At 41.0% G+C, this 27,014-nt stretch overlaps 1 protein-coding gene across 1 annotated transcript in view; it reads right to left on the bottom strand.

The window, feature by feature from the left end:
- The window catches only part of Col25a1 (collagen type XXV alpha 1 chain), a 390,406-nt gene that overhangs the window by 126,603 nt on the left and 236,789 nt on the right, over window positions 1–27,014 (bottom strand). Inside the window, exons 6-7 of the mRNA XM_057793723.1 lie at window positions 21,493–21,519; window positions 21,325–21,351 (exon numbers count right to left, since the gene is read on the bottom strand). Of these exons, the coding sequence (XP_057649706.1) occupies window positions 21,325–21,351; window positions 21,493–21,519 (54 nt within the window). The remainder of the gene's footprint in view (window positions 1–21,324; window positions 21,352–21,492; window positions 21,520–27,014) is intronic.

The following is a 27,014-nucleotide window of genomic DNA, read 5'->3' as shown; positions in this document are numbered from 1 at the left end:
CCCCTTCAAGTTAAGAACTTGCTCTTTTTCCCTGGGGTGGGACGACAAGAGCTGTAGGATTCCTGTGTGAGTTTAGGCCAGTGAGGAGAGCACTCTCTCAGAAAGCAGCATCTTTTACTAACACAAGAAAGGCTGGAGAGAGGAGCATTAACACAGACAGCAACCGACATGGAAAATGTACTAAGCTGCTGCTCTTATTAGGGGAAGAAACAACCCTTAATCGCATTCAGTCTGGAGGAAGGAGGAAGGCTCTCAAAGGCATAATTTGAGATGAAGGAAGGTAGGGATCAGGCACAGTCTTAGGGAAAAGCCTGCAAGAATCTGATAGGCTGTGAATGTGGGGGGTTTTAAGAATACTTAAAGGAGAATTAGTGGGCAATAATAAGTGGGTTTAGCCGGGCGGTGGTGGCGCACGCCTTTAATCCCAGCACTCGGGAGGCAGAGGCAGGCGGATCTCTGTGAGTTCGAGACCAGCCTGGTCTACAAAAAGCTAGTTCCAGGACAGGCTCCAAAAAACCACAGAGAAACCCTGTCTCGAAAAACCAAAAAAAAAAAAAATAAAAAAAAAAAAAATAAGTGGGTTTAAAGAAGATAACAAACACTACCAGAGTTAGGAAAATCAGATTAAAAACCAAGTCAATATATACCCCGTAATTTCTTATCTGCAATTCCAAAATTCAAAATGGCTGAAGAGGAAATATTTTTCCTAAGCTCAGTGTTTTTCTTTTAAGTTTGTACCAGATGTGTCCAGTGACAAAACCCTTCCTCAAACAGATGTGAGGCTGTTTCTGCCTGAAAGCCTTCCTAGTGTGAATACAACGCTCTCATCCCACTGAAGAACTCGCTGGTTGGATTACAGGGTGACAGCTCTCACCCAATATGCAGTGTATGAACACTACCAACTTCCTAGCTTCTCAACATTCTAAATTCTGAAACACATTGAACTTTGAGACTTGCAAGGGAGAGTGTAAACTTAGTACAAAATTGAAGACAAAAAAGGGAACTTGAACAGAATGGACGAGTATAGAACAAGGAATAAGTTTTGATTGGAGGCAATCAATTGGGATCTAGACAAAACTTGTCAATAAAGGCCAGTCTGAGAAATGCCTAGCTTAAATGCATGACATGAGTTACATATTATAATTTGTGCTAGTTTGGAACAATTTAAAAGAGATTTACTTTTTACTCTTTGGCTTTACATGTTAATTATGATTGTCCTGATTAACAGTTTCATGGTATACATCTTTTACTTAATTTCTTTATAATATATAAATATCACATTTATAATTAGAAAATATGAACGGTGCATCTCTGGGGCAACACTCTTGAATGCTAAATTAGAAGCAAGCATTTAGTCTCTAAAGAAAATACTCATCACCAAGGCTGACTTTGTTTTGTTGCGCTGATGCTTAGAGAAAGGTTATAAGCTCTCATAGTATCAGTACTACTCTGTAATTTGAAATAATGATTCCCGAGTACAAAAATTCAAAATCTGGTTGTTATAGTTGAGAGATACAAGTCAGAATATAATTTATTATGCAAAGAGTTGCATTCCTAAATAATGAAATCATTCCTACGATTTGAACTCTAAGTGATAGAAGCTGTTATGCTCTACAGTAAAACCACAGTTTAAGACTTCCAGAAGAGAATGTTCTAAATTTTGGGAAACTATGTCTAATCCTTTTCATTATATAATATGTTGTCTTTTCCCATATTTCCTCATCTACCCTACCTTCCCATTCCTCTCCCCATTGAATCCTCCTATTCTAGTTCCCCCTTTATCTCTTTATAACATATTCTATTTCCTCTTCCTTGGAAGATCTCAGTGACCTCCCAGCAAGGTACACTGGTGCAATTGTGGTACAGAGGTTATGGGAGTAACCAATCACTTCTTAAAAGTGGACTTAAGGCCAACTCCATGAGGTGGAATCCAACCTGATACTACTAAAGCAGCCAAGGCCCTGAGACCAGATAGGAAAAGTGACTACTATTACTCTGCTAAAACAACAGCAATAAAATGACTCCCAATAACATTCTGCTATACCCACGGATCAGTGCACTCCTAAACAAAAAGCTATTTGCAATTAATTCCCGTTGGGAGAAGAAAAATCAGTTTCTTCCCATGGAGGATGTGCTAGATAGCTTAATGTCAACTTGGCACAAGCTAGAGTTATCTGAAAGAAGGGAACCACAATTGAGAAAAGGCCTCTATAAGACCTGGCTATAGGCAAGCCTGTAGGACATTTTCTCAATTAGCGATTGATGTGGAAGGGCCCAGTCCATCATGTGTGGTGTTATTCCTGGGCTGAGGGTCCTGGGTTCTGAAAGAAAGGAGGCTGAGCAAGCCATGGCCAGAAAGACAGTAAGCAGCACTCCTCCATGGCCTCTGCATCAGCTCCTGCCTCCAGGGTCCTTCCAGGTTCTTGCCTTGCATGAGCTCCTGCCCTCACTGCTTCTGTTGATGAACGGTATATGCAACTGTGAGTGAAATAAATCCTTTCCTCCCTAATTGCTTTTAGTAATTGTGTTTCATCACAGCAATAGTAAATCCTAAGACAAGAGAGTCACTGGGTATATCAACCATACTCCGGGGTAGGCCACATGCTTAGGGCTAGTTGACCAGCACAAAGCAAACTCCATGTTTATGTGTATATGTGTGTGTACTTTTTGTTTTCTTTTAATTATTTTTTTTTGTCTTTTCCTTTTTCTTTTCTTTCTTGGATGGAGTTGAGTGAGAAGTGAGATGGGGAGGATCTAAGAGAAACTGGGAAACTGGGAGAGGAGAGGGAAAATAATATGGCCAAAATATATTGTATGAAAACATTTAAGGAAAATAAGAAATTACAAGATGATGTAATTTCTACATTTTTGTTTTCATTTCCTGGTTGCATCGGATGGTGTTATTACTCTGTGGAAGAAGTATGGGTTTTATTTACATGAAGTAATATACCATACACTGGAATGTCTATTCATTCAACTTTTAAATTCTTTGCATTTATTTATTGTGTGTTAGGGGGTGGGAGAAGTCCATGTCACAGTCAGTGTGTGGAGGTCAGAACAAATTTCAGGAGCCTAATCTCTTCTTACCACTTGGTTTCTGGGGATTGTCAGGCTTGGCAGGAAGTGCCTTACACTGAGCCAAAGTTGCCAGCCATGCATTAAAATTTTAAAAGTGACATTAATTCGTATATATATTTTACTTGAAATAACTATTCTGATAATGTTCTAATTTTTGCCTCAAATTCCTTTAAAATACTTCCTGACTTCAAGTATGTAAATGACAAGTCCACGCAACAAAGCCAACACTAAAGATGAAATCATCTTCGAAGTTGTTGAAAATATGAGTCAAAGTAAGTGTTATGTGCATTTTTGTTAAAATCAATTCTCCATTTAAATTTACTTGATGTTTCTTTACTCAAAGGAATGTGTCCATATGTGCCAGAAGCTACAGTTTTTCTTCCCATAAAATCATAAATTTTTGGTAAATGTTAAAACAATTTATTTGCTTTATTTGCCAGCAAATAAAAAAAGAACAAAGTGAATAACAGTGTTTTGCTTGAGTAAAAAAGTTTTTTTTTTTCTGATGTCTTAAGACACATTAGAAGTAGTGCCCAACTTACAAAATACAGATGGTTTTTCATGGATGTTATATTTTTCTCCAATGGGTCTCTGATTTCAGGACCTACAAGCCACTAAGTTTACATGTTAAAAGCCAGGTGGCATCTGGGATACTTAGCTAGGGTACCAGTTCTACCACCTCATCAGCTACAACCGTTATGACTCCCATATGTGCCTAAGGAAAAACAAGACACAAGATGGATGTCTGTCATGTCCTGACTGAAAGGGATGCTTGTTTTTGCATGAGGCACTGCCGAATTTTCTCACTGGTGACATGGGATGTTAGCAATTATGGAACACGAAGGGAAAAGGAAGAATCAATCATTTTACAACTCTGGGATGAAGCTTCATAATGTCACATCCAGCTGAGGGGAAGTTTCACAAATATCAATTGTCCAGCTGCCCACATTTCTTGTTTTGTGAAACACTGGTGAAAGTTATGCTGGGAAAGGGCCCGCCCCCTCCACTCCCATCACGTTAGGGTGACCTCTGCAGCAGATATAAAGCAGGAGAAGAAGAAGGAAGTGGAAGTCCAACCAGACATGGATTTAAGGGAAAATCCTGAGAACAGAAAGATGAAAAATTTCAATCTAGAGCCAGAAAAAAATTAATGATAAAAAATGGGTTTGACGTACAGAAACAAATACGACTGTGTGTATGATAAATGCCCAGGAATGCTGGATGTGCTGAACTCCAAGGGAAGCAAAGCGACCAGAAGACAGACTCTCAGAATCACGTCTAGTCTAGACAGAAGGACTTTCAAAACAGTGAACGTTCACCTCCCAAGTCGGCCAACCATCCAGAACATCTCCTGCTTTTGTGAACAGTAGGAGAAGCAAAAGAAGAGAAAACAATATCCAGGTGTGGCCGCTTACATTTGTATTCCTAGCTCTTGGGGAATTGGAACAGGAGGCTGGCCTTGAGTTCTGGGCCAGCCTGGGCTCAAGAGTGAGATCCTATTTCAATAAAACAAACCAACAAAGGCAGATATTTGGGAAAAATTGATATTGACCTAAGTCACAGTTAGACTTGATGATTAAAGTGAATACTTACAAAAGAAGCCCAGTTTAAATATTGAGGAATTTCCTGCTCTGTTAAGTAGATAAAAGTACATATGTGATTTGGTTATAGCAGGGAGTCTGTTAAAAATTCTTTTACTGCTAAATTACAAGCCCTAAACTGAAAACAAATGAGAATTAGATTTGTAACTGGCTCAACTACCCACTAGGGTATCAGTTAATAACTGGTCACACCTTCATGACCCCAGTCCATGTTCCAACATTTGTGTCAATCAAAGGGACTGACCTCTCAAACAAGGAACAGGAATGATACCATTCTTCATTTGTCTGCCTATTGCTGTAGCCATCTCAAATATCCAGAAAATGGGAGCAAAGAGGAGTAGAACATTGGTTGGACTTGGGAGTTAGAATACACAGGGGACCATAACAAGATGAACAGATTGGAGAGGATCAATCGCAAAGAACCAAGAGCAAAGAACAGCACATGGGTGCAGGGAACAAGCTACTTAAATGCAGTGGAGAAACTAGGATTTTGCAGTTTATGGTGGAAACAAACATATTTGACTTCATTTGTAGACCCCTAATGTTGTTGAAAGAGCATAAGGTTCTGGACTGGGCTACCATGATGAGCTGGTGCTACTTTACTCACGCCTGAATTGATGAACTTAATTTCTGGGCATTTACCTTTAAGGGGGCATATTGTTTCAAAGAGGTTCTATTGGTATAGGAACATCTATGAAGAACAACCCGAAGGGAAACAAGGTACAGTACTGTAATAGATAGTGGAGGGCAGGCTTGAGGATATGAGAGGCATTTCAAACAGACTTGGCTGAGCAGAGATCACAGAACACAGCAGCCCCCCTCAGAAGGCATGCTCAGCTTATTCCAGGTCACCGCATGCCGGAAGGCATAGCGCAGAAGGGTTCCCTCCATTCTTCAACACCAGTGCTTCTAAAAAGGCGCACTGCATCAGAGTCTGATGGAAGATGACTCAGCCCAGAGGGCAGAACTAAAACCAGCTACCTTGGCAGTCAAGAACGGCAGACGCCAATTCAAAGTGGAAGCAAGATTTGTTAAGTGAATAGCTGAATTACTTCATGATATTTAGGACTGTCTTGAATCAGAATTAACTGCTTCCTAAGACAGATGTCTCCAGGGCCAAGAAACTCGCTAAACAGAACTCAGGGACTGTAAACACCGAATCGATAGCAGTTTGCTATTGCTCAGCTGTGAAATGGGTTTGTGCAGTAATTATGAGTTTGACAGAGCAGCAAGTAAATGTCTCTTACCCATGTTATCACCCACAACACTGGTCGCTAGATATATTGGCAACCAGCATGTACAGACTTTATTTTTTTGAGACAAGGTCTTGCTATGTATCATAGGCTGGCCTCGATCTAATGACCTCCTGTTTCAGCCTCCCAAGGGCTGGGATTACCAAGAATCTTTGCCCCTTCACGATTCATTCAAAGTAGGGTGATCAAGACTTATCCCAAACCTTTACTGGCACTGACAAGTGACTTCTTAATTCTCAGAGAAGCTTCGTTGCCATTGCCATGTTAGCCTAATAATGAAGTGAAACACATTTCACGCACACACAACTCTTATTCTGTTTGCAGTGTTTTTCTTAACTTAGTTAAGAAAATTCTATATGCCTTTCCTTCAAAGAAATCAGGTTTTAATATATTTTTATATCAATGAGAACTCAGAAAACAGTCAAACAGTACCAACCTAAATTAGCTCTTCCTTTTATTATTTGTCCGTACAGCTGTAAGGGACAATTCCAAACAACTTATGAACTTGTTTTTTATTAGTGCCCCCAAAGGGCAGTCTTGTTAGGAATGTTTAGAACAGGAGATGTTTCCATTAATCCAACTATACAACCAGAACAGCAAAACTCCAGAAAACATGTACAATGTACGAAAGCATGACTTTGTCAAGACATACACTGACTGGCATTGCTAGAGAAATTATTTGGCTCCAATAAACAAGCTTATGCAACTAATTCTATATTATTGTTCTAAACATCCGTAAACATCAGCTGTGACCAACACAGACATTTAAGCTGGATCATCCAAAGCAATAAACTAACATATTGTTAAACAAAAATCCTCATAGAAGCTGAAATTTTGGACCATTTCTCCCAATTCTTGCATGCTTGCTCTGCAATACCTATGATTATTCTGATTTAAAACATTCTAAGGACTAAAATTTATCATGTTAATGTTATTTGCTCGTTATTTTACTATGTCTATTCTAAACATGACCTGAGATTGTTTTTTAAATTCTGCTGTACTGTAACTTACATTTTAAACCAAAATAAAAAATAAAAAAATCTTAAAAATAGCGTAAATTACTAGGAATCTAGAAACAAAATTAATGAGTTGAAATAGCACTATTTTTTTAACCTTTTTAATGAACAGATCAGACTTTCTAATAAAGCAAACTCTAAGATATAATAGTCTGATAGCAGTGCGAGACATCTCTGGGATTTTAAAGCAAATGCTATGTAAATTGTTTTAAAGGCAATAATACCGAGCCTTTTCCTCAAAAACATGTGACTCAGCGTCAGTTATCTTGTGACTGTTGTGGTGCGTGCTGCCATCATAATGTCAGAAGCAAACTAATCATAAAAGCCACTATTTCAAGCTCCACTGCCGGCAGAAGCATGTATTTTTTAAAGCAGGTGTCTGAAAGACAGTGTGTCTGCCCCACGTGAAGCACGTGGACTCCCTTTGGTTTCCGCAACTCATAGTACAGAAGGAACTACATGGACCTGCTGGAACTAGACCCTTCCATTTCCCAAAGAAAAAAAACCCAAAGGATTGAAATGTTAGCTATTAGTTTGGGTAGACCAAATAAAATAATCTGTTATCAGAATCTAGTCCCCAAGTCCCCAGTCTGTAGCTTCTAGTCTTCTCCCCAAGACTTACTGCCTCAAAACAGAGAGAGAAGCGTGCATAAAAAGTGCAAAGATTCCCGTAACAAGGACAAATAAAGACATTCAATTCCTTTCCTCCTGTATAGGCTGCACAGAAACACTGTAAGTTGTGACAGTTTCTCAAAGTACAACCCAGTGGGCGCATGACATTTTATTTGACACATTCTAAACATCCTGAGTTGTTATAGCAGTTACCATATAAAATTCTGGGTAGACAGTGTGACTTCAACTCTGCCTTCTTCCCTGACACATTTTATTAGTGCTGTATGGCTCTAACATGGAAGTTATACCTCAGGCCAGGGTAGGGTTACAGCATTAGCAGTCACCATGGTACCAGGGACATGACAAGCTGTCTCCGTTTCTGCTTTGTTTGACTTTTCTGCTTCAAAGTGTAAAATGGAGAACGAAGTTGTAAATCGCTACATGAACTTTCGGAATAAATCCAAAGTATTCACCAGATCTCCAGATAGTCATTCTTCCCACGACTCCTTCAAATTAATATCCTTCTGCAATGGCGCTGAGTAATTACGAATGACTACTCAAGAAGATGGCAAGACTAGAGAGGAAGTTTGTACTGAGTCGAAAAAGGAGAAGAAAAAGGAATGGCCCCATAATGTGGCACTCTGGGCTTTTCAACGTTGACAGTCCTTTAGCCATTTCACTTGGTCAGTATGGAAACTGTGTTTATCTACATATGAAAATATAAGGGGCATGCACACTAGGGTGAACTTTCCAATATAAACAACCACTGTCCACTTGGCAGAGAAAGAATGAAAAGTAAAATGGGGCCAGTGAGACGGGTCACTGGATGAGGGTGGCTACTGACCACCAGGTTTGAATCCCAGAGGAGGAGGAAGAATTCCAATCTCTGCAAGCTGTCCTCTGCCCTCTACATGGGGACTATCACAAGATAATTAAGCATAAAAAAGTTAAAATGTTTTTTAATATTTGCTTTCATCATCAAAATTATAGTGATTGTCAAAACGGACTATATTTTTTTAAGCAATAAAGACATAAGAGAGACATGGTCAGGGGTCTCTGCCATCTGATGAACAACAGCCACACTAAAGAGGACACAACCAGAAATGCCTGACAGCTACACTACCAGCTCACAACTTTCCCAAGGGTTTTCTTCAAAAATAACAGAAGGGTCAAAACAACTTGAAGGCAGGACAGAATCAAGTATGAAAAATTACCCAGTACTATTGTAATATATGCTAACTGCAAGGGGTAAGCCAAAGCTGCTTCAATAACAGGAAGATTTTATTCTTTAAAGACTATTTGTATGTTGGCATATCAGACTTTTCTGATTTCCACAACCATTGAGGAATAAGGTGTGGGAAAGAACTGACTGTCTGATTTATGGCTGCAACTTTTCTCCAACATTCAAAGCAAGAGAAAGATTTGTGTCCCAAAGACCTTAATGGATGTCAGCAAACTCCATTTGAAAGTCAGTGCCTCTCTTTGACATGATTGTTGGTAATGTTGACCGTGCAAAGGGAAGTTGCCAATGGCTTTTCCAGAAGTGACAAAAAACTATGTATTGACGTATTAAAGGTTAATTACATTCTCTCTAGTCCTCAGATGCCACACTGAGTAGAAGAGGCTATTTTTAAAACTAGTTAAGGCTGATGTATCAAGTAACTGAAAAGAATTAATAAATAGCTTTAGTCATTCACCAATCTTTATAGGAATTAGAGTATAGATAAGGCTAACTTCATATATGTATGGTCTTAGCGTGGGTGTATGTGAGTAACAGTTGTGGACAATTGTTTCACAAACACATCATAGACAAGTGCAATTAGAAGCAGAGAGCTTCACATGTGTGTACACAAAATATATGTATGGTCAGACCATTTTCTGTTCACACACACACGCTGGTAAACGGTTCACCAAGGTCAATACTGGCTTGTGATAAGGGTGAGTGTTTGATTATTCCTAATGCGAGAAGCAACTTGGACAACTTTCAGAAGACAAACAGAGCCAATGAGGCCTCTCACTTAGAACGAAGGCAGGTTTCCAGAAATTTCCCTGGCTACTCTGGTTAGCCCCAGCTCCCTCAGTCATGCCCTTCACTCCTTACTTCCTACTTCACCACGGCAAGAATGCCCCCTGGACAATCCCGGAAATCTCACAAGCTGATGGCCCCTGTTCAAGGATGCTGGGTGACGTCAAGGTTCTGGCGAGGTAGTTCAACACTGGGCCATAATTAAAAGAGCATAGATAAACAGATTAAGCTGGCTTTTAAAAATAATATGCCTGGCCAAAGGTCCAAAGAATAAAAATGTATTAGGCAAAGCCGAGTGCATTTCTTAATTAAAAACTGGATGATATTCTCCTTCCCTCCATCGCCACTGGACAGAGATTGATCAACCAGGCTGCTGTTCTTTTGAAGCGGGGCTGAGGGCAGAATCACCAGCCTTGCACTAAAGGCTTTTTTCTTTCCGCTGCTCCACACTATGTCCCCGTGACTTCCGGCTGGAACAGCACCATCACTGTGGATGGCGAGTCCCCCTCTTCTTGCTTCCTCTCTATAATTCCCCTAGTTAAATTCTTATTCTAACCAAGTCCTGTGTGCCTGAAGTTGAATCACTTTCCTGGAAAGTGGCCCATTTCATTAGGCTTTCGATACTTTGGGTACTATTATATTAAAGCTTGGTTTCTGAGACAGGGTCTCGCTCTTTGGCCCAGGCTGGCCTCAAACTCACAATCTTCTCACCTCAGCCTTCTCAGATGTGGAGCAGAGACCACTGCTACCACATCCTTCTTCAGTTTGCAGGGTTTTGAGGGCACCTTTCCATGCCTGACTTTTAGCAACAGATTCGTGCAATGTTCACAAGTCCATAAAGAATGAGAAAAACGCCCGGAAGCTTTCTTGGTATATGGGGTGGAAGAAACAACATTCTAATGGTAGCAACAACACTTTCTATTTATAGCATTTGATTAGTAGCATTTGTGCTAACAAAACAAACACAGTGAACCTAGCTGGGGTGAGGGTTTCCCCAATACCAACATTCAGGCAGTGGGGTTGAACAGCCTTGTCAAGGCTGGAGAGCCTTGTCTCCTCACTCACTCTAGCCTCCCCGCCACCTGCATTTGAAGTAGGATCACGCAACTGACATCCCTCTCTACAAAGCCAGTCTTGTTTGCCACTCATGATTTACGGACTGTGTCTGCTACAAGGGCTGCTGGACACATTAGTGCAGGCACGCGTATGAAAGGATGCGGCTGTCTGGCACTAAATGACTTTCCAGAGGCGCATCTCAGCCAGACCTACAGGAAGCCCTTCCCACCGCAAACAGCATTTGCTGGTGCATAAAGCCATCATTTGACCCATCCTGAAAGGAAGACTCCAGAACACGACCCACCCTCTGAGCCACATCTGTAAACAGAAATGGAAAGTTTGTTTCATACTTTCTTCTCTATTTACTTGATTCGCTTCCAACGCTTCCAGTTCCAACCTAATTCTGTACTCGGGTTCGATGGTAAAAGAGTGGTAGCAATCATATTAGAATAAATTGCTTGCATTTTCTGTCTGTAATATGGCCGTTTTCACTGATATTACTGGTTATAATTTGCACTTCATATTTTGTCCGTTTCCAACACAAGTTTAATACATTAACTAACAGCCACTTTCTCTTTCTAATATCAAAGTCACCAACTCCAAATGTATTCCTCCCCACCTTTTATTGCATTCTTCGGCTGTAGGCACTAATATAAGTGTTGATATTAATGTAGACATTAACTTCAATTTGTATGAGTTAGCAAAGCTAGGAATCTTACATTGGAATTCAAGTGGAGATTAACTTGCATAATAAAATCTTCTAGAGAGTCCTGTGGTTCGGAGGCGATAGTTAAATATCCTTCACTGAGGTAGTCCTTAAATTATTTAACCTGAGTTTCACATGAAGGAGCATTTGTAAGAATTCTAGCAAATGAAGCCTAAATGGGATAATATTAGCTATTCATACATATACTCTTTCATCTAAAATCCTTCACCATAGTCTGTTGTAAGAGTGCGAGGTACTCATGTCAGTCTGAAATCATCCAAAGGTCTGACACAAGCAGAGGTAAGGAGACCCCTGTGAGTGACATAAGCAGTGAATGAACTGCTTTGTCAAACAATGGTGATAGGAAGGCCACTGCGCAAAGGACATCCAGTGGCTATTCAAACTGCCCGGCAGCAGCATTTGGAAGCCTCTGCCAGAGGACGCACTAGGGTTGGACTTTGGTTTCATTTTTTCTCCCCGTGGGCAATAGTAGAGCTTCCCACGAAGGCCTCACAGCCCACTGCTGTGCTGTTCTGCTAATGTGGGGATTTTGTGGAGTGTTATTCTCTGCCTTCAGAATGTTGTAAACAAAATTTGTTTGTTAGCATTTGATGTGGGACGCTTGATTACTTGATGTATTTTGTAGGGACAGAAAATACATAGATGCATCACATTAAAAAGGGACCAGAATTTATGTGTGTGTGCGCACATTTGTATGTGCGTATGTATGCATGCAGCTGTGTGGGTGGGTATGTGCCCATGGGCACACATGTGGAGGCTAGAGGACATTGTTGGAGATCTTCCTCTGTAAGGGCTCACCATTTATTGTTAGAGACAGAATCTCTCACTGACCTGGAAGTTCATGATTTCAGCTGGCCTTGGAGGCCAAAGAGATCCCTGACTCTGCCTCTCTCCACCCCCTGGTACTGGGGTCACAGGTCCACATAGTCATGCTTGCTTTTCTATGGGTACTGGGGATTCAAACTCATGTCCTCTTGCTTGGACAGCAAGTACTCTTACCCACTGAGCCACCTCATAAGACACCAAGGACCAAGATTTAAAGTGATATAGAATAGGTAACAATCACTTAAGTCTTTAATACCTACTTTTATTCATATTTGATGAGTCTAGTAATTTATCCAATAACCCTGGGACATAATTTATAAGACTGAATTCCAAGGACTATCCCTGTCTGTACAATATACCCTACCACCTGCAGAAATAATTATTGTTAAACGTGTCTATATTAGGACAAAATGACAAACATTCCTGGGCTTAATTCATTATACCACTCTTAGAGGTCTGATATAGGGTACAAAACACTTAAAATACCCCTGATTAGAAAATAAAAAAATTACAAATGATAATGAACTTGTGGTTTCCATGCCAACACCTGCTAAATCTGGAGAGTATTAAAATAATTTTTGCCCAATTTCTTTCTTTCCATTATATTCATTTCCTTGCATGGATGATACGTGTGGAACCAAATAAGTAGTGTATTCATTAAGGCTATAGAAGAAGGCAAGGGTTAAAGAAATAAGAAATCAAATTAATATCCAAGCCTAAATGTTTTAGCAGAGCCAAAGAATCTGTTTAATCAGCCCAGTCAATAAAGGTTAAGATAATAAAATAAACTTCTAAATGCTTTCCTTTGCGAGAGCTTAATCTGTCTTTCTGAAGAGTTTTTAAAGATGCTATCAGTTTTGCTGAGGCTCAGATGGGATGAAAATTTACTCTGAATACACTGAGACAAGAGATGAATTTTATGAAAATACTTAAGCTGAGCTCCTGGGTGGCTTACTGAAAATTTGAAAGCTTAAGACTCATTTAAAAGCAGCTGTTGGCTGATCATGTTGAGGCCAATAACCACTAAATCTCTCTCATTTATCGGGCTCTGGGATACTTGGCAAGCTAGTGGTAGCCAGCTGACTAGATTAATATATAGTCAAAAGATAGCCGCATGCTATTTGTTAATTTTATTGCCTAACTTTGGTTAATAAAGCTGTTCCCTTTGCTGGCGAATATGCTCTCTTAATTTAAAAGACTCAAATATTGAAACCGCTTTGCCTATTTTTTAAAGAGAAAGAGAAAAAATACACATGACTATCATAAAAACCTTGGGTATCCTAATTCCTGTTGCCGTGGTTCATAATGAGAGCTGTAGGCCTTAGGAACAGAGGGGGAGAAAGTACACTTTCCTGATGAGGAGAGATCATGGCAGCAGTCGTGGGTACAGATAAGGATGATGTAAAGCCTAGAAGAGTCTTGTGCGCTCTCTCTGCAACAATGGAATCCCCTTACCAGTCAGGAAATGTCATTCCATGTTTGGTAGGAAGGGGGCTCAGAATAAGAGCCAAATCAGTTCACAGTTCATGAGTGGCTTCAGGAAAAGGTCAAAGCAGTCTCCTCTCATCTGGCTACCCTGAAGGAGAAGAAATTCTACCAGTGCAAAGCATCCCCAGGGAGTGGGCGGGATGCACAATTCACATGGAAGCACTGAGGAAAACTTAAGAGTGGTACCACACGAGGGTGACTGGAGATTGGGGGTGCAATCCTGTGGTAGAGCACTTACTTGGCTTGTGTGGGGCCCTGGGTTATATCCTCAGAGCCAAGGGCAGGGCAGGGGGGCAGAGACAATAACAGGAGGGTATGTGCCAATGCTGTAATCCCACATTCTGTGGAAGCTGGGTTATACTGTTCTACTCCTCTGCACTGAGTTCATACAGGCTCCTGTACACGTGACATCAGGGTCTCAAAACTCACTCTATCATGTGACAAATTTCCATTCGTTTATTTTCTTGGTGACAACAAATATATTGTATCTAATATAATTGCAAAGAGAAAACAACCATTTATTCATATTTGTGTATTTGTTTTGCATCTTCTTCATGGACCTTGGGAGCCCACATATTAAAATGATTCTCACAGCGGGGGGTGGGTGCAGAATGGCATGGTGGAAAGAGCAGGGATGCCCCATTGAGTTTGGGTCCAAGTACTGTCTTTTGGTAGATTTGCAAGAAAGAACTGGACATTTCAACTACCTTTCCAACTCTATTCATCAGAAAAACAAACAAAACAACCCAAAACCTATGGTCACCTTCATAATGTCGCTAAAATCAGACAACTGCCTCTCAGCACAAGTTCACATCCTGGTTCTGCCGCTGACTGGTATCTGTGACAAAGCCTTTGTTTTCTAAGTCTTGGTTTTGCTCTCCTTGAAGTGGGAATGGTACAAGTATCTAGTCATAGGACTGATATTTGATGTTATGACACCGATGTGTCAATAGAGGAGGCATCTGTCCACTCAGCACAGCCCAGACCCAAGTAAGGACCTCTCTGACTCTCTCGAGGACCACTTAGATGACGACAACACGGCCATGTTGCTTTGCCCCAGACGCCTCACAGGGCATACGGAATAGTAACCAGCCATGACAAGAACTTAAAACAAATTTTTCATACATTATTTTTATTAATCCATGTCCCCATCAGAACAAGCGAGATTGCTTCAGTTAGGATTTGCTCTGTCTAACTTGGCCCTCGCCTGAGTTTGAGTAGTTTAATTCCATCATCCTCTCCTTCCTGGTTGTCTTCCCTACTACCTAGTTCACTGAACTGGCTTAAGTGTAGAGATGATGTGTACAACACAGTGTGCGAGTTACCTTTTGTATTGCTGTAACCAAACACCTGAACAACAAACAACTTAGGGTAGAAAGGACTCTCAGTCAAGGGGATTCAGCTCATCACAACTTCTAGGTAGGCAAGGAGGCAGGAGTGTGAGGTGGCCGGCCATATTGTGTCCACAGTCAGCAAGCATAGAGAGGTGACTACTGGTGTTTATATGGCCTCCTCCCCCTACCCTCTCTTCTTCAGTCTGGGCTCTCAGCCCATGGGATAGTGACAGGCACATCTAGGGTGAGACTTCCTTCTATGGAATTCATGTATTCCCATTTTTATGGATTACCACCACTGTGTCTCCAGAGCAATTTTAACTCCAGCCAAGTTAAAAATAAACATCGTACCTAGAAAGACCCTCCGCAATGTTAAAAAGAGGCGATCAACTATCATCATTGTGTCGCTCGTGTGCTGCTGGAGAGACACTTAACATAAGACATCTTGTGTCTTATATTGGCACTTATATTGGTTTAATAAAATGCTAATTGGCCGGTAGCCAGGCAGGGAGTATAGGCAGGATGACCAGACTAAGGATGATGAAAAGAAGGGCGGAGTGAGGAGTCTCCAGTTAGATGCAAAGGGAGCAGAAAATGAATATGCCAGGCTAACAAAGGTACCACCAGGTGACAGAGCATAAATAAGGAGTATGGGTTAACTTAAAATGTAAGAGCTAGTTAGTAATAAGTCTGAGTTATCCACTAAGCATTTATAATTAATATAAACCTCTGTATGATAATTTGGGAGGTGGCTGCCAGGTATTTGGGAACTGGCAGGCAGGAGAGAAACGTCCGATTACATTTTACTACTCCCAGTTCAGCTTCCATGCCTTTCTATTCCCCCACAGGCCCCTTACAGCAGGTCGCCCAAGACAGCAAAGCCACAGTCGTTCTGTTTTGTGCTACAGAGTCATGGGGATGAATGCAGAACAATTAAGCCAGTGCCTGCAGACTGACAGCAAGAGAAAGACCCAACTTGTCCCAGTGGCCTAGAGTCCTAACTTAAGATCATAATGTATACAAACTGATAGAGGGCTGACAGCATCTGTTAGCTCTCTCCTGGTTGGTAAGGAGAAACGTGTGAGCTCCGTGCTTATCAAACAAAATCAGTTGGCATCGATGGCTGTTATAGTATATCTAAAATCGTAAGCTTGGATTTGGCCAATGCCAAAGAGCCTACTTTTAAATCATATACGACCATCAGGATTCAAACACAGCCCGTTTCCTCCTGATTACACTGAAACATTTGCAATTGGTGTCCATTTCTACTGCTTCACAGAAAGCATTCCCCTCTTGACTGTGAATTCAAAACAGCAACTTTATACAGCTGCTGTTGTGGTTTCTCTTCATTGGAAAACGGTGTTGGCCTTTCTGCCTTTACTGTTGTAATATGGTTCTGCCCTCGGTGGGTATTGACACACTGCAGTGCCCAGGCTCTTCCTTTGAGAACTCTGGAGCCCAATCTCATCCCGTCCCTTCAATATGGCTGTCTCTAAGATGACCCCAGAGACATCTTCCCTTTACTTTTTCACAATCAAATTTTCTGATCCCTTGGTCTCACTCCCTGCCGGGACGGCTCACTCAGTGGTCTAGTTGTCCTCTCCAGCCACGGCCCCACCTCACAGGTCTAGTCTCGTGTTCTCTTAGCTGTAGTGTTCCAGCGAACTTTGTCACCAAGGCCACAGATTCCACATAACTAAAACTTAACCCTCACTTAAATTTACTAAGTACCAAATCAGAAAGCTCAGCCTTTTCCCCCCAGCTCTTATAGTCTATCAGCTCTGAGAGCTGTCAGCTCTAATACCTGTGTTGAAGTTTCTTACCCTGTCTTTTAATTGTACTTCCAGACTGCTTTTAGAACATAAAAACCTGTCCTTAGCAGCACATGTGTGTGTATATGTGCGTGTGTGTGTGTAACAACAATTAATGAAAAAGAGATCATGAATTTGAAAAACAAAACAATACAGGAGGATTTGGAGGGATGACAGGGAAAGGGAAATAATGTAATTATAATTTCAAAAAATAAAAGACATAATTAAAAAAATTAATTTAGTCACATTATATCCATGGTCCCTGCTACTGAACCCAAACCCACATACAGCTCAAATCTACCCCCGGCCCTATGTCCTAAGCTTTCTCTCTTATCAACTTCTTTTTAACGAGTGGCATCCTGCCTTTCCCTTCACAAGGCCAGGTTTTCACTTGGCATTTTGCCACATGCTTATATAATATCACGACTCCCCCTCACTGCTCCTCCAAGCTTCAGGACAACTACGTGATCCAGTCTGAGCCACGAGACACAAGCAGACGTCTATGAGATTATGGAAGAGAGTTTTTTTTCCTGATGCAGGCTTTATCCTTTGTGCTAATACAAAAGCAGAGGTGGCAGAGAGACATTAATGGGCGTTCTTACATACCTAAGAGAGAGGAATAAGATTCGCAGAGACTTTCATAGCAACACCGTGGAGTTATGTAATCAACACCGTCAACTGCCTTCTAAATCTCTATGATAAGAATAAGTCACACACTTCAGGTCCCACGGCCGTGTGCTTTGGTGTGGTGCATCCTTTCATGTCTCCTCCTCAGCTCACCAGTGCAAAACCTCACTGTCCGACTTCTGACCTGTGTGCCCCAGGTGGTCCTTTCCCTCCAGATACACCTGCTATCCCAAGCAGAGCATCTCAACTTGCGCAGACCTCTCCATCAAGAACAGACAACCTCTTTACAGCCTGGATTCTTATGGGCTTGCCTTGGGTGATGGGCAGAACTTTCCTGTCTGTTTGCTCTCTCAGTTCTCAGTTTCCTTCACTACTGACACCCAACAGTCTGTTGATGCTGCGCATTGATAAGGAATTGCAGAAACCTTCAGTGACTTTCTGTTGCCATGCAGGCTACATTAAACTTCCACAAAATATAGCTTTAATTAAAATAAACCAGTCTGATACTTTTCAATCTTTAACATGCTCTTAGCAAATGAAATGTGGCTATTCTTTAAATGATTTTTTTTTTATTTTTCATGTGTACAATTTTTACAGTATTTTCACTCCCTGGAAAGTGTAATATTTTGCTTAATTTTGTATATTTTCAAAAGAGAGGTCACTTACCAAGCCAGAGCTCAAATGACCTCAACCAAAGTGTGTAGTGCTTTTTTGAGGCAGTTTCTGATGCACCCCAGGCTGGTCTTGAACTTGCTATGTAGTCAAGACTGCCCAGTGAAACTTGGAAATGGAAGGATTTTTGCTTCCCCGGTTTCTCTTTGGGTAACCATTTAAGGGGTAGATATACAACCACAGTGTTCTTAGTGGGACCTCTGAGAGCCTACACTTCTTGGAGGTGGCAAAACCCAGTAAAGATGTATCAAGCCCTTACTATTCTATGACAGACCAAGTCCTCCTTCTGTGCTGTATGGGGAGAAAGGACAAACTTTATAGCCATCAAGCAAGTAAGTAAGGATTGCCTCAAGCTCTGAATGGGAAGTGAGGGACGGTTTCCTCTGACCATGACGTCTGTGATGAGATCTCAGCCAATAGGAGCTGAGGACAAGATACTCAGAAGAAAGGGTAACTGCAAACGTCATTGAGCTGTGTGTGAGGGCGGTGTAGAGGTCTGGGAACACACAGAAAGTTGCGGCCTAAAGTTGGTGGGCAAAGAAGAACAGGGTGAGACGAGGTAGCAAAGAGCAACCTTAAGGGTCCAAAGGAGCCAACATAGCAGTGTGCACTTAACTCCAAGGCCTTGTGCCAAGACTACCATGACCTGATTTACAAAGGAAAACAATCTCTCTGGCTGTTTGGCAGAAAATGCATCGGGGTCAATAGTGGAAACAAGATAAATTGGGAGATTGTGTGAGATAGCAGTAGCTTGAATTTGGCGGCACAGGTGGGGGCGTGGAGAAAAGTGGATCCATTCATGGTCTCCATCGCATTAAGCAGAGTGCTGTGGACACGGCAATGCTTGGTCGATGTGCCTTGATGTATGCTCAAGACTTCAAGAGCAGTGTTGCCTTCTTAGTTTCTCTATGTTCTTATCCCTCCTGCTTCCATCCACACCTTGTGGCTTACTATACTGCTTTGCTGTTTGGAGAAACGGAGCCAGGAGGGATTTCATATTTCAGAAAAACACTGTGGCTACCGTCATGTAAAGCTACCCCATAAAGAATACAAATCATAGTGGGGGGTCAGTGTGGAAATTATGCCAAGAAATAAATCATCTGAAACAAATGCAACAAGATAGGAATCTATATCTGTGATAAAACGAAATGGGCAAATACAGACATCTATAGTATTTAAACAAAATAAAATTATAGTCATCATGAGTTTGAGCCCAACATAGTGTGTAGCTAAGTAAATCAGTGATTCTCCAATAAACATCAGCTGGAATACTATGCCTAGACAGAAGACACGACAATCAATTTTCATTACAATTGAAGACTTCTCCAGTTTCGGATTACTTTTCTATGAGAGTAGGGGTTCTTCCTTTGCTCCTTTTTATATGATATATTTCCTGATTAGTAAGCTTATCAGATACGACTACAATGGGCTGTGTACACAATTCTAGAACTCTATAAATGACCCATTTGATCTTCAGGTAGCGCTCTTAAGAGAAGATGAGCTAAGCATGGGTTCCCATTGTCTTCGCATGTGCCACTTAGCACGCTGCGAGAAAACAAGACCCATTGTTGCCTTTTTCCACCCAAAACACTAAATGGCGCCTGAATTGCGTGAAACTTGGCTCCAGCCAGTGTGAAAACTGGCTGAAGTCTGTACAAAAAGCTGTCTGGGTTTGTCAAAGTAGTTCGTGAACTTTGGCCAAACTTTCTCGGCTCCTAGTCCAAGACTCTGTTTGTAATGCAACACAAAACCACGTGGATTTCAGGTGGTGTCAGGTTTCACCTTGGAAATTTGGCCTCGCTTCCTAATCAATCATCACTTTTAGTAACGATGAAAGCCAACACACCTTTCTGGGAAAGAAGACTGAGCCCTGACTGATGACAGCTAGGCTGTGAACCGCCCCTGCACTTCCCCTGCCAAAGGAACACTTCTCAGAATGGGGACTTTCCCTCGGACCTGGAGAGGCCAAGCGGAGGGATTCTGATAGTGGGTGTAGAAAGACGTGATACTCAATGCAGGGAGACCAGCCGCGTGAAATATCACCACCCACAGATCAAGGGGCTCTCATCTCATCATTAAAGGCTACGGGTTTCATTCCATTCCCACCCATGACAGTAGATACCGTGATGCTCAGTGATGGACCACTGATGAGGTTTTAGCTTGGAGGCAGATATCAACAGGACTGTCATGAAAGACCAACCTGCTGGGAGGCGTCACTGTTTCAACTCGAAGCAGCTGAAGAATAGGAAGGAAAGCAAATCCAAGCACCTTTACCAAGCTTTACGAAGCACGAGGTAAAATGAAGGCACAAACCTTACCCATCTGCATCAATTGTGTATTTTGAAAAAAAAAATATGCTCAGCAGTATTCATAAATTCAATAATTAAACACAGTATATTTTACAGAGATACCTCCATAGTTTCTGTTTTCAACCTGAATATTTTAAATGTATGTTTCCACTGTAAAAAAAATTCTCTCTTCAACCAAATACTCACTTTTGTGCATAGTGACATGAGAAAATTGAGAGGTATGTCTGAACAGAGCCACTACATCATTGGAACAGTATGTCTGAACATTCGAGTAATGAGGCACAGATGTGAACCCAAGGACTTGGCACTACCAAGGCAACAACAAAGCATTTGCCATTGGTTATGATGGTCGAAGGGGCCACATTTGAGCAGAGAAGAAACGGCCCTCCGCCCACAGTGCTGAATTGTGTTACACCTTTTATCTGCCTTACAAATCTGGACAAACAAGGAATCCAGACAAGCGCTATTCAAACTTACAAGGGAGAATAAATACGTAAAATGCAATAATATTTTTTTTATCTATGCTAGAACGCAGTTATGCAATAGCACGAGAAGTTTCATCAGAGGGAAATGCCAAATTCAAGAGAACACCACATGGCCTTTATGCTGCAAACCAATGTGTGCACATCTGAAGACCCCAACAGTCACAGGAAAGGTGGCTGATGGATGGCTCCAGGAGGCTCATTAACTGTAGAATGTTGTATTTGGAATCAAGCTATGATAATGCGCAAGATACACATATTCATTAGTAAGATACTTCTTGTTTCTGGGTGGTTTGTCGAGTTTTTCAGCTGTTACTAAATCATGCACTACACAAAGGGGAAGGATAGTTAAGATGCTGTGAGCTGGAAAATCATTTCCCACCCCGGACAACAAGTGCATCACTTACCCGAGGCCCCTGATCGCCTTGTTCTCCCTGCAGAACAACAAAACGAGATGACAGTTTTATCTACAATCCATACATGATGCTTAATAATAATAAAAGGTCTAAACACACACCACAGATCATGCCAATATCGATTTCTAGTAAATTAATTTCATTAATACATTTTCTCACCTTATCACCTTTTGGACCAGGGGGGCCCTGAGGGAAAAAAGAAAATAAGAAAATATTAGCTTTAAAAGAACTTGAGTAAATCTACCCAGTCAATTGAAAGATTTATATGAAATGCAGAGAGCCATAGTTGTCAACAGGTTTCTCAAATTTGGTTTCTAAATTCTAACTGTAATATAACTGGAAAAAGAAAACAGTAGGTGTGCATGCATGTAATACGTATACATCATATGGACCAAATGTGCCAAAGAAGCTGTGACACGCTCGGTATACGCAAGCTACACTGGCAAGGCAGGAATGCCTGTTCTGACCTGCCTTTGCCAACAGCCTACACCAATAGCCTCTCTTGGTTCTGCTAGTAGAGTCCAGCTGCCTTCATTCTGTACCTAAAGGAAACCATACAGTATGTGCCTGGACTGTTTTGTTCAACCTGTGAAGGTCATCTATAATTGTGTGTGTAGCCGTAGACTTGTTCTTACTGCTTTATAAAATTCTATATATGACTTATTTGTTCATCCTGCTGCGGACAGTAATATGATTCTAGGAGTTGCTAGAGTCTTGGCTATTGTAAATTGCTGCTAGGGATACCCTAATGTCAGGGTTTTGGGGAAACAACAGTGTGCGATTCTGTTGAGTATGTATCTAAGGAAGGTTAGAGAGTACATTAACTTTTACTTCGGGAGACGCTCCCTAGTGGTTTCCTATGTTCCAGATCATCTCCAATGCTTGATACTTTTTTCATCTTATTGTTCTTGTAGGGTATAGGAATTTAACTTTATTTTATAGTTCCCTGGTGATAAAATGAGCACTCTTTTAATATACCTATTCAATATTTTACATTCTTCTCATAAAGAATTATCATCATTTGCCTTTGTTTCACTAAATTATTCTACTGATCTGTCAGAATGTATTATATATATTATATGCCACATATATGCATATATAGAGGCTTAGAAATCTTTACATATTCTGAATGTTTTTTGCTATCTGTGTTTACTAGAAATAGATATTTGCATGCTATGCTCTGATTTTACATTCTATTGCGATGTTCTTTGTTTAGAAGGTGGTAGTGCTGGTACTTGAACTCAGGGCCTTGGCAATCTATGCAAATGCTCCATTACTGAGCTACATCTCCAGTCCCTATTGGAGTATCTTCAATGAACAGATATTGCTAATTTTAATAAAAGTCAATATAACATTTTTTTTCTTTATTGTTATACATGCAATATATAGCTAAAGAAATCTGTAGCTATTGCACAGCCTGAGGAAGTCCGTCTGTTTATTCTACAAGCGAAAAGGTTTATTATTGCATCTTTCATATTTGAGTGTGACTTCATTGAGAACCGGTTTTACGGGAGGTGAAGTCAGGATGGTTTTCGTCCCCAGGTGGTTATCAAGTTAACTGAACACTGTTAACAGCAAATGGCATCTTTTCCCCGTTGTGGTACCGTGTTACCTTTCTCATAAATCAGGTGACCACATGTGTACATAATGTTTTCTCGGAGGAATTTCTTCTTGGTGAGAGCCTGCTTATTCTTCTAGTAAGAAATACTCTTTCTAGAGGCATTAATTATGCTGTCTATTCTAATTCTTGATAATGAAGTCATGTTTTGTGGTTTAACACAGCCCAAGGAATTAGAATGTCTGTCTCATAATTATCTCCACTAACTCCATTTATAGTGGGGCCAGAACATGAACAAGCCTGGACAGGAAATAAGGCTAGGGGTCTATCTATAGTGATATTTCATTTGTATTTTAACAAATAAGGCTTGCCTGAAGATCAGAGAGTAAAACAGCCTCACTGATCAGCCTTACAGACCAGGCTTAGTAGTGACACATACCATTAATCCCAGTAACCACACTAATTTGCCATAGAAACTGGGCAATAGTGGTGCATGCCTTTAATCCTAGCATGAGAGAGGAATATAAGATGGGAGGAGATGGCTCAGAGACACAGTCTCATTCTGAGATTCCTGGAGGCAGGATCACCATTTTCAGACTAAGGTAGAGGAAAGAACCAGTGGCTGGCTGCTTTGCTTTTTTGGTCTTCAGGTTGAACCCCAATCTCTCTCTCTCTCTGGGTTTTTGTTAATCATGCTACATCTATCAGAAGCGGCTCTATCACTACCAGTAGGAACACGGGACTCCTGCTCCAACAGAAATGTCGCCTTCTAATAAGTGTCAGCCACAGAGGAACGGCACTGACGCCCTGCTTTCTACACAGTTTCTTCCTGTTTCGCTTTGCATTCCCGCATCACAAAGAGATCCATCTGCTTATTCTAAAGCAACAGCTTTATCATTGTCTGTTTCATATTTGCATTCAAATTCACTGGAACTGATTTTCTTTACCATGTGGCTATCTGGGCTGTGTAGGTAACAAGCCTTTCTGGTGAGATTTGTGAGGTTATCCTGAAAGCGACAGCAACAGAATCGTGTCTCGTATTTTGCATATTTTCTCATCAACAAGGAACTGTGAGTTGTTGTTACATTTAATCTCCCCCCCCAATGCAATGAAGAATTATGATAATCCTTTTAGAGAGGCCAAAAATGCAACTCAGATCTTTCCTATGTGGGGCCTCTTTGAAATGAGCTGTCCAGGATTTTAATTCATTCTGCATGACTTTAAATACCAAGACCATGGAGCAGAAACATGGAACTTGATTCTCAGAATTGCCCATTTGTCTGGTGCCTGCTCTCAGCATGCGATTTCTGAAATGGCCCCCACTGCACATCCTACGGCCACAAACACCAGCCCTAAGGTTGTAGGTTCTAAATGAGGATAAAAGACTATAAAAGGCAGAGAAAGTTGCAGGAGAGGTGGCTCAGATAATACAATTACCTTCCTAAAATCCATTTCTCTTTATCCTCCAGATAACTTTTCCAATGATTATGGGGAAGCCAGGAGTATTATGTTTTAACATTTTCAGTGAATGTTTAACGTGCCTACTGGTATTTTCAGTAAATAAAGCAGTGAGGAAATGAGAAACACAAAGCTAAGGATATTTATATATATTTTTAAAACACAGATACTAATGCTGTAAAGGTTGAGTTTTGTTTTGTAGAGCACTGGAGAGCTAAGGGAAAAAGGAACTCACTACCAAAGTTGAAGCGAGGCAGTGGAGAATCCAGCTTAAGGTAGCATTTTAACAAGCTATATTTTGAACATGCATTTGTTGAAAGTCTATTTAAAGTTTATCACTGTTCTAAGACATGGTTAAAGGATATGGTAGAAAAGGCCGATCTAGGAAAATGTGGTGTCTACCTCCAACAAAGCTAAATACTAGCTTTCTCTTTCTTTTCCTTCCTCCCTCTCTCTTCTTTCTCTTTCCTTCTTTTCTTTCTCTCTCTGTCTCTCTCTTTCTCTCTGTCTCTTTCTCCTTCCTTTTCTTTCTTTCTTCCTTTTCTTTCTTTCTTTCTTTCTTTCTTTCTTTCTTTCTTTCTTTCTTTCTTTCTTTCTTTCTTTCTTTCTTTCTTTTCAGAGCTGAGGACTGAACCCAGGGCCTTGTGATTGCTAGAAAAATGCTTTACCACTGACCTGCCCTAAATTCCCATCCCCTAAATAGTGTATTTCTAAAGTTACACACTTCATTAAGATTAAGTAACAATGACTTCTAGAAACCCAGAGACCTTCAAGTCAGCTCTTACTGTGGACCCTTACCCAGCCTCTCCCCTCACCTCTCAAAGGTTCCCCTCTCCACAGTTTTGTCTGACTCCCTAGTGAGATCTCAGAGGCTGGCCCCTCTAAAGGCATGCGATTTGGTTATGTGTGGCATAACTGATGTCAAAGTTTGTTTGAAATGCCCCCACAATGAATGGGGAGCAAAAATGAATCTTCTAGAAAACCAATGGTCGTTGTCAAATCCACACGTGTTGACTAGAGCCAGAGCGCCCCGTGTAGGATGACCATGGCTGCATCAAAAACCTGAGCAGCAAATACTGCTGTTCCCCAGCCATGTTTCTGAGCAGAGAGCATGGTGCCCTGCACCTGCCAAGCTCAAGACATCAACAAAGCCAAGGTCACCCTCTACACACAGCTGTGGTAGCTAGTCAGGACACGCCCCCTCCTGTGCTCAGGGGTGACATAGGATGCTTTCTTCTACTGGGACTGAAATCCTGTTCTTTCTGAGTGGGGCCTCTTCAACTGAGAAGATGGGCTCAATCTGATGAACCAGGAGGGCTATGACAGAGAGCCATGTTTATAACTTCAGGAGCCAGGCTGCTTTTCCAAGTCAAAATACCACAGCACAAGGAGTTTCCCTGATATCTAACCTTTACAGTTCATTTTGGGTCGTGGGCTCATTTTTGTCTGATCTCTAAAACTGGTTTTTAAAACCCTTATTAGCACTAACTAAAAGACAAGCAGCAATACAAGTTAATGGCTCTAATCATTTCACTTATGAAGATTTGTTAAAAGAATTTTTATTTTATGTGTATGAGTGTTTTCTTGCATGTATGTATACATACCACATGTGCTTGGTGTCCACATTATGGACAGTTGTGATCAGCCATGTAGGTGCTGGGAACTGAGCCTGGATCCTTTGCAAGAGCAGCCAATCTTAACAACTGAGCTATATCTCTTCATCCCTAATTTGAGAGTATTTGTAAATAGCATTTTGCTGTTGCAATTATACTACCCTTAACAAAATAAAAGAACACTATCAATGACTATAAGGTAACTAATCAAAAGTCACATTTGCTGCTAAAACAAAGCTAAGGTCAATGTAAAAGAAACGTGTGGAACTGGCTGTGGGTCACAGCTTTGGGTAAAGCTTTTGGGGACAGGTCTGTAACATGTCTGGAATGTTGCATATGTCCCACTTATAAATAGAACTATCATTTCTAAATAGCTTTGCATAATCATGCTCAGTGACAGAAATACTGAAAGATGCTAATAAAGATTACGTCTGTCATTACAGTCAGGTGGGAACACTCTTCAGTACGTTGGTTCTCGGCCTTCCTACTGCTGCAACCCTTTAGTACAGTTCCTCATGCTGTGTGACCCCAACCATAAAATTATTTCATTGTTACATCATAGCTGTAATTTTGCTACGAATAGGAATGTAAATAACTGGTATGCGGGATATCTGACACGTGACCCCCACAGCGGTTGTGACCCACAGATTGAGAACCACTGCTAGAATGTAGCTGACTTATTACCAAAGAAAAGATCAGTTGATCGAAGTCAATGACACACATGGCAAACTAGTCCCTGCTCAAAAATCATTAAAATAATAATCTATAGCTATCACCTTTCTGTTTGTCTCAGCTTTTTTTTTAGCAACCCCAAGTCTGTTTCTACCCAAATAACTGGAGTTTTAGCATATCTTATTGCCTATTTCCATAAACACCAAACTAAAAGCAAAGAGAGGCCTGGTGGGAGAGCTTCAGACAGTATCTGATGACATTTCAATTTGCTTTAAAGTGAGTGAGACGAGGCTGAGAGAGGAGTGTGTCATGAGGCCTAGTGTCCCAACAGAAGCCCCTTATTCCTTTGAACTGTAAACTTCGCTTACTTTAAAATGGGA

The sequence above is a fragment of the Chionomys nivalis genome, chromosome 18 (genome assembly GCF_950005125.1).
Source record: "Chionomys nivalis chromosome 18, mChiNiv1.1, whole genome shotgun sequence".
NCBI classification, from domain to species: domain Eukaryota; kingdom Metazoa; phylum Chordata; class Mammalia; order Rodentia; family Cricetidae; genus Chionomys; species Chionomys nivalis.
This window is presented reverse-complemented; position numbering and strand designations above follow the sequence as displayed.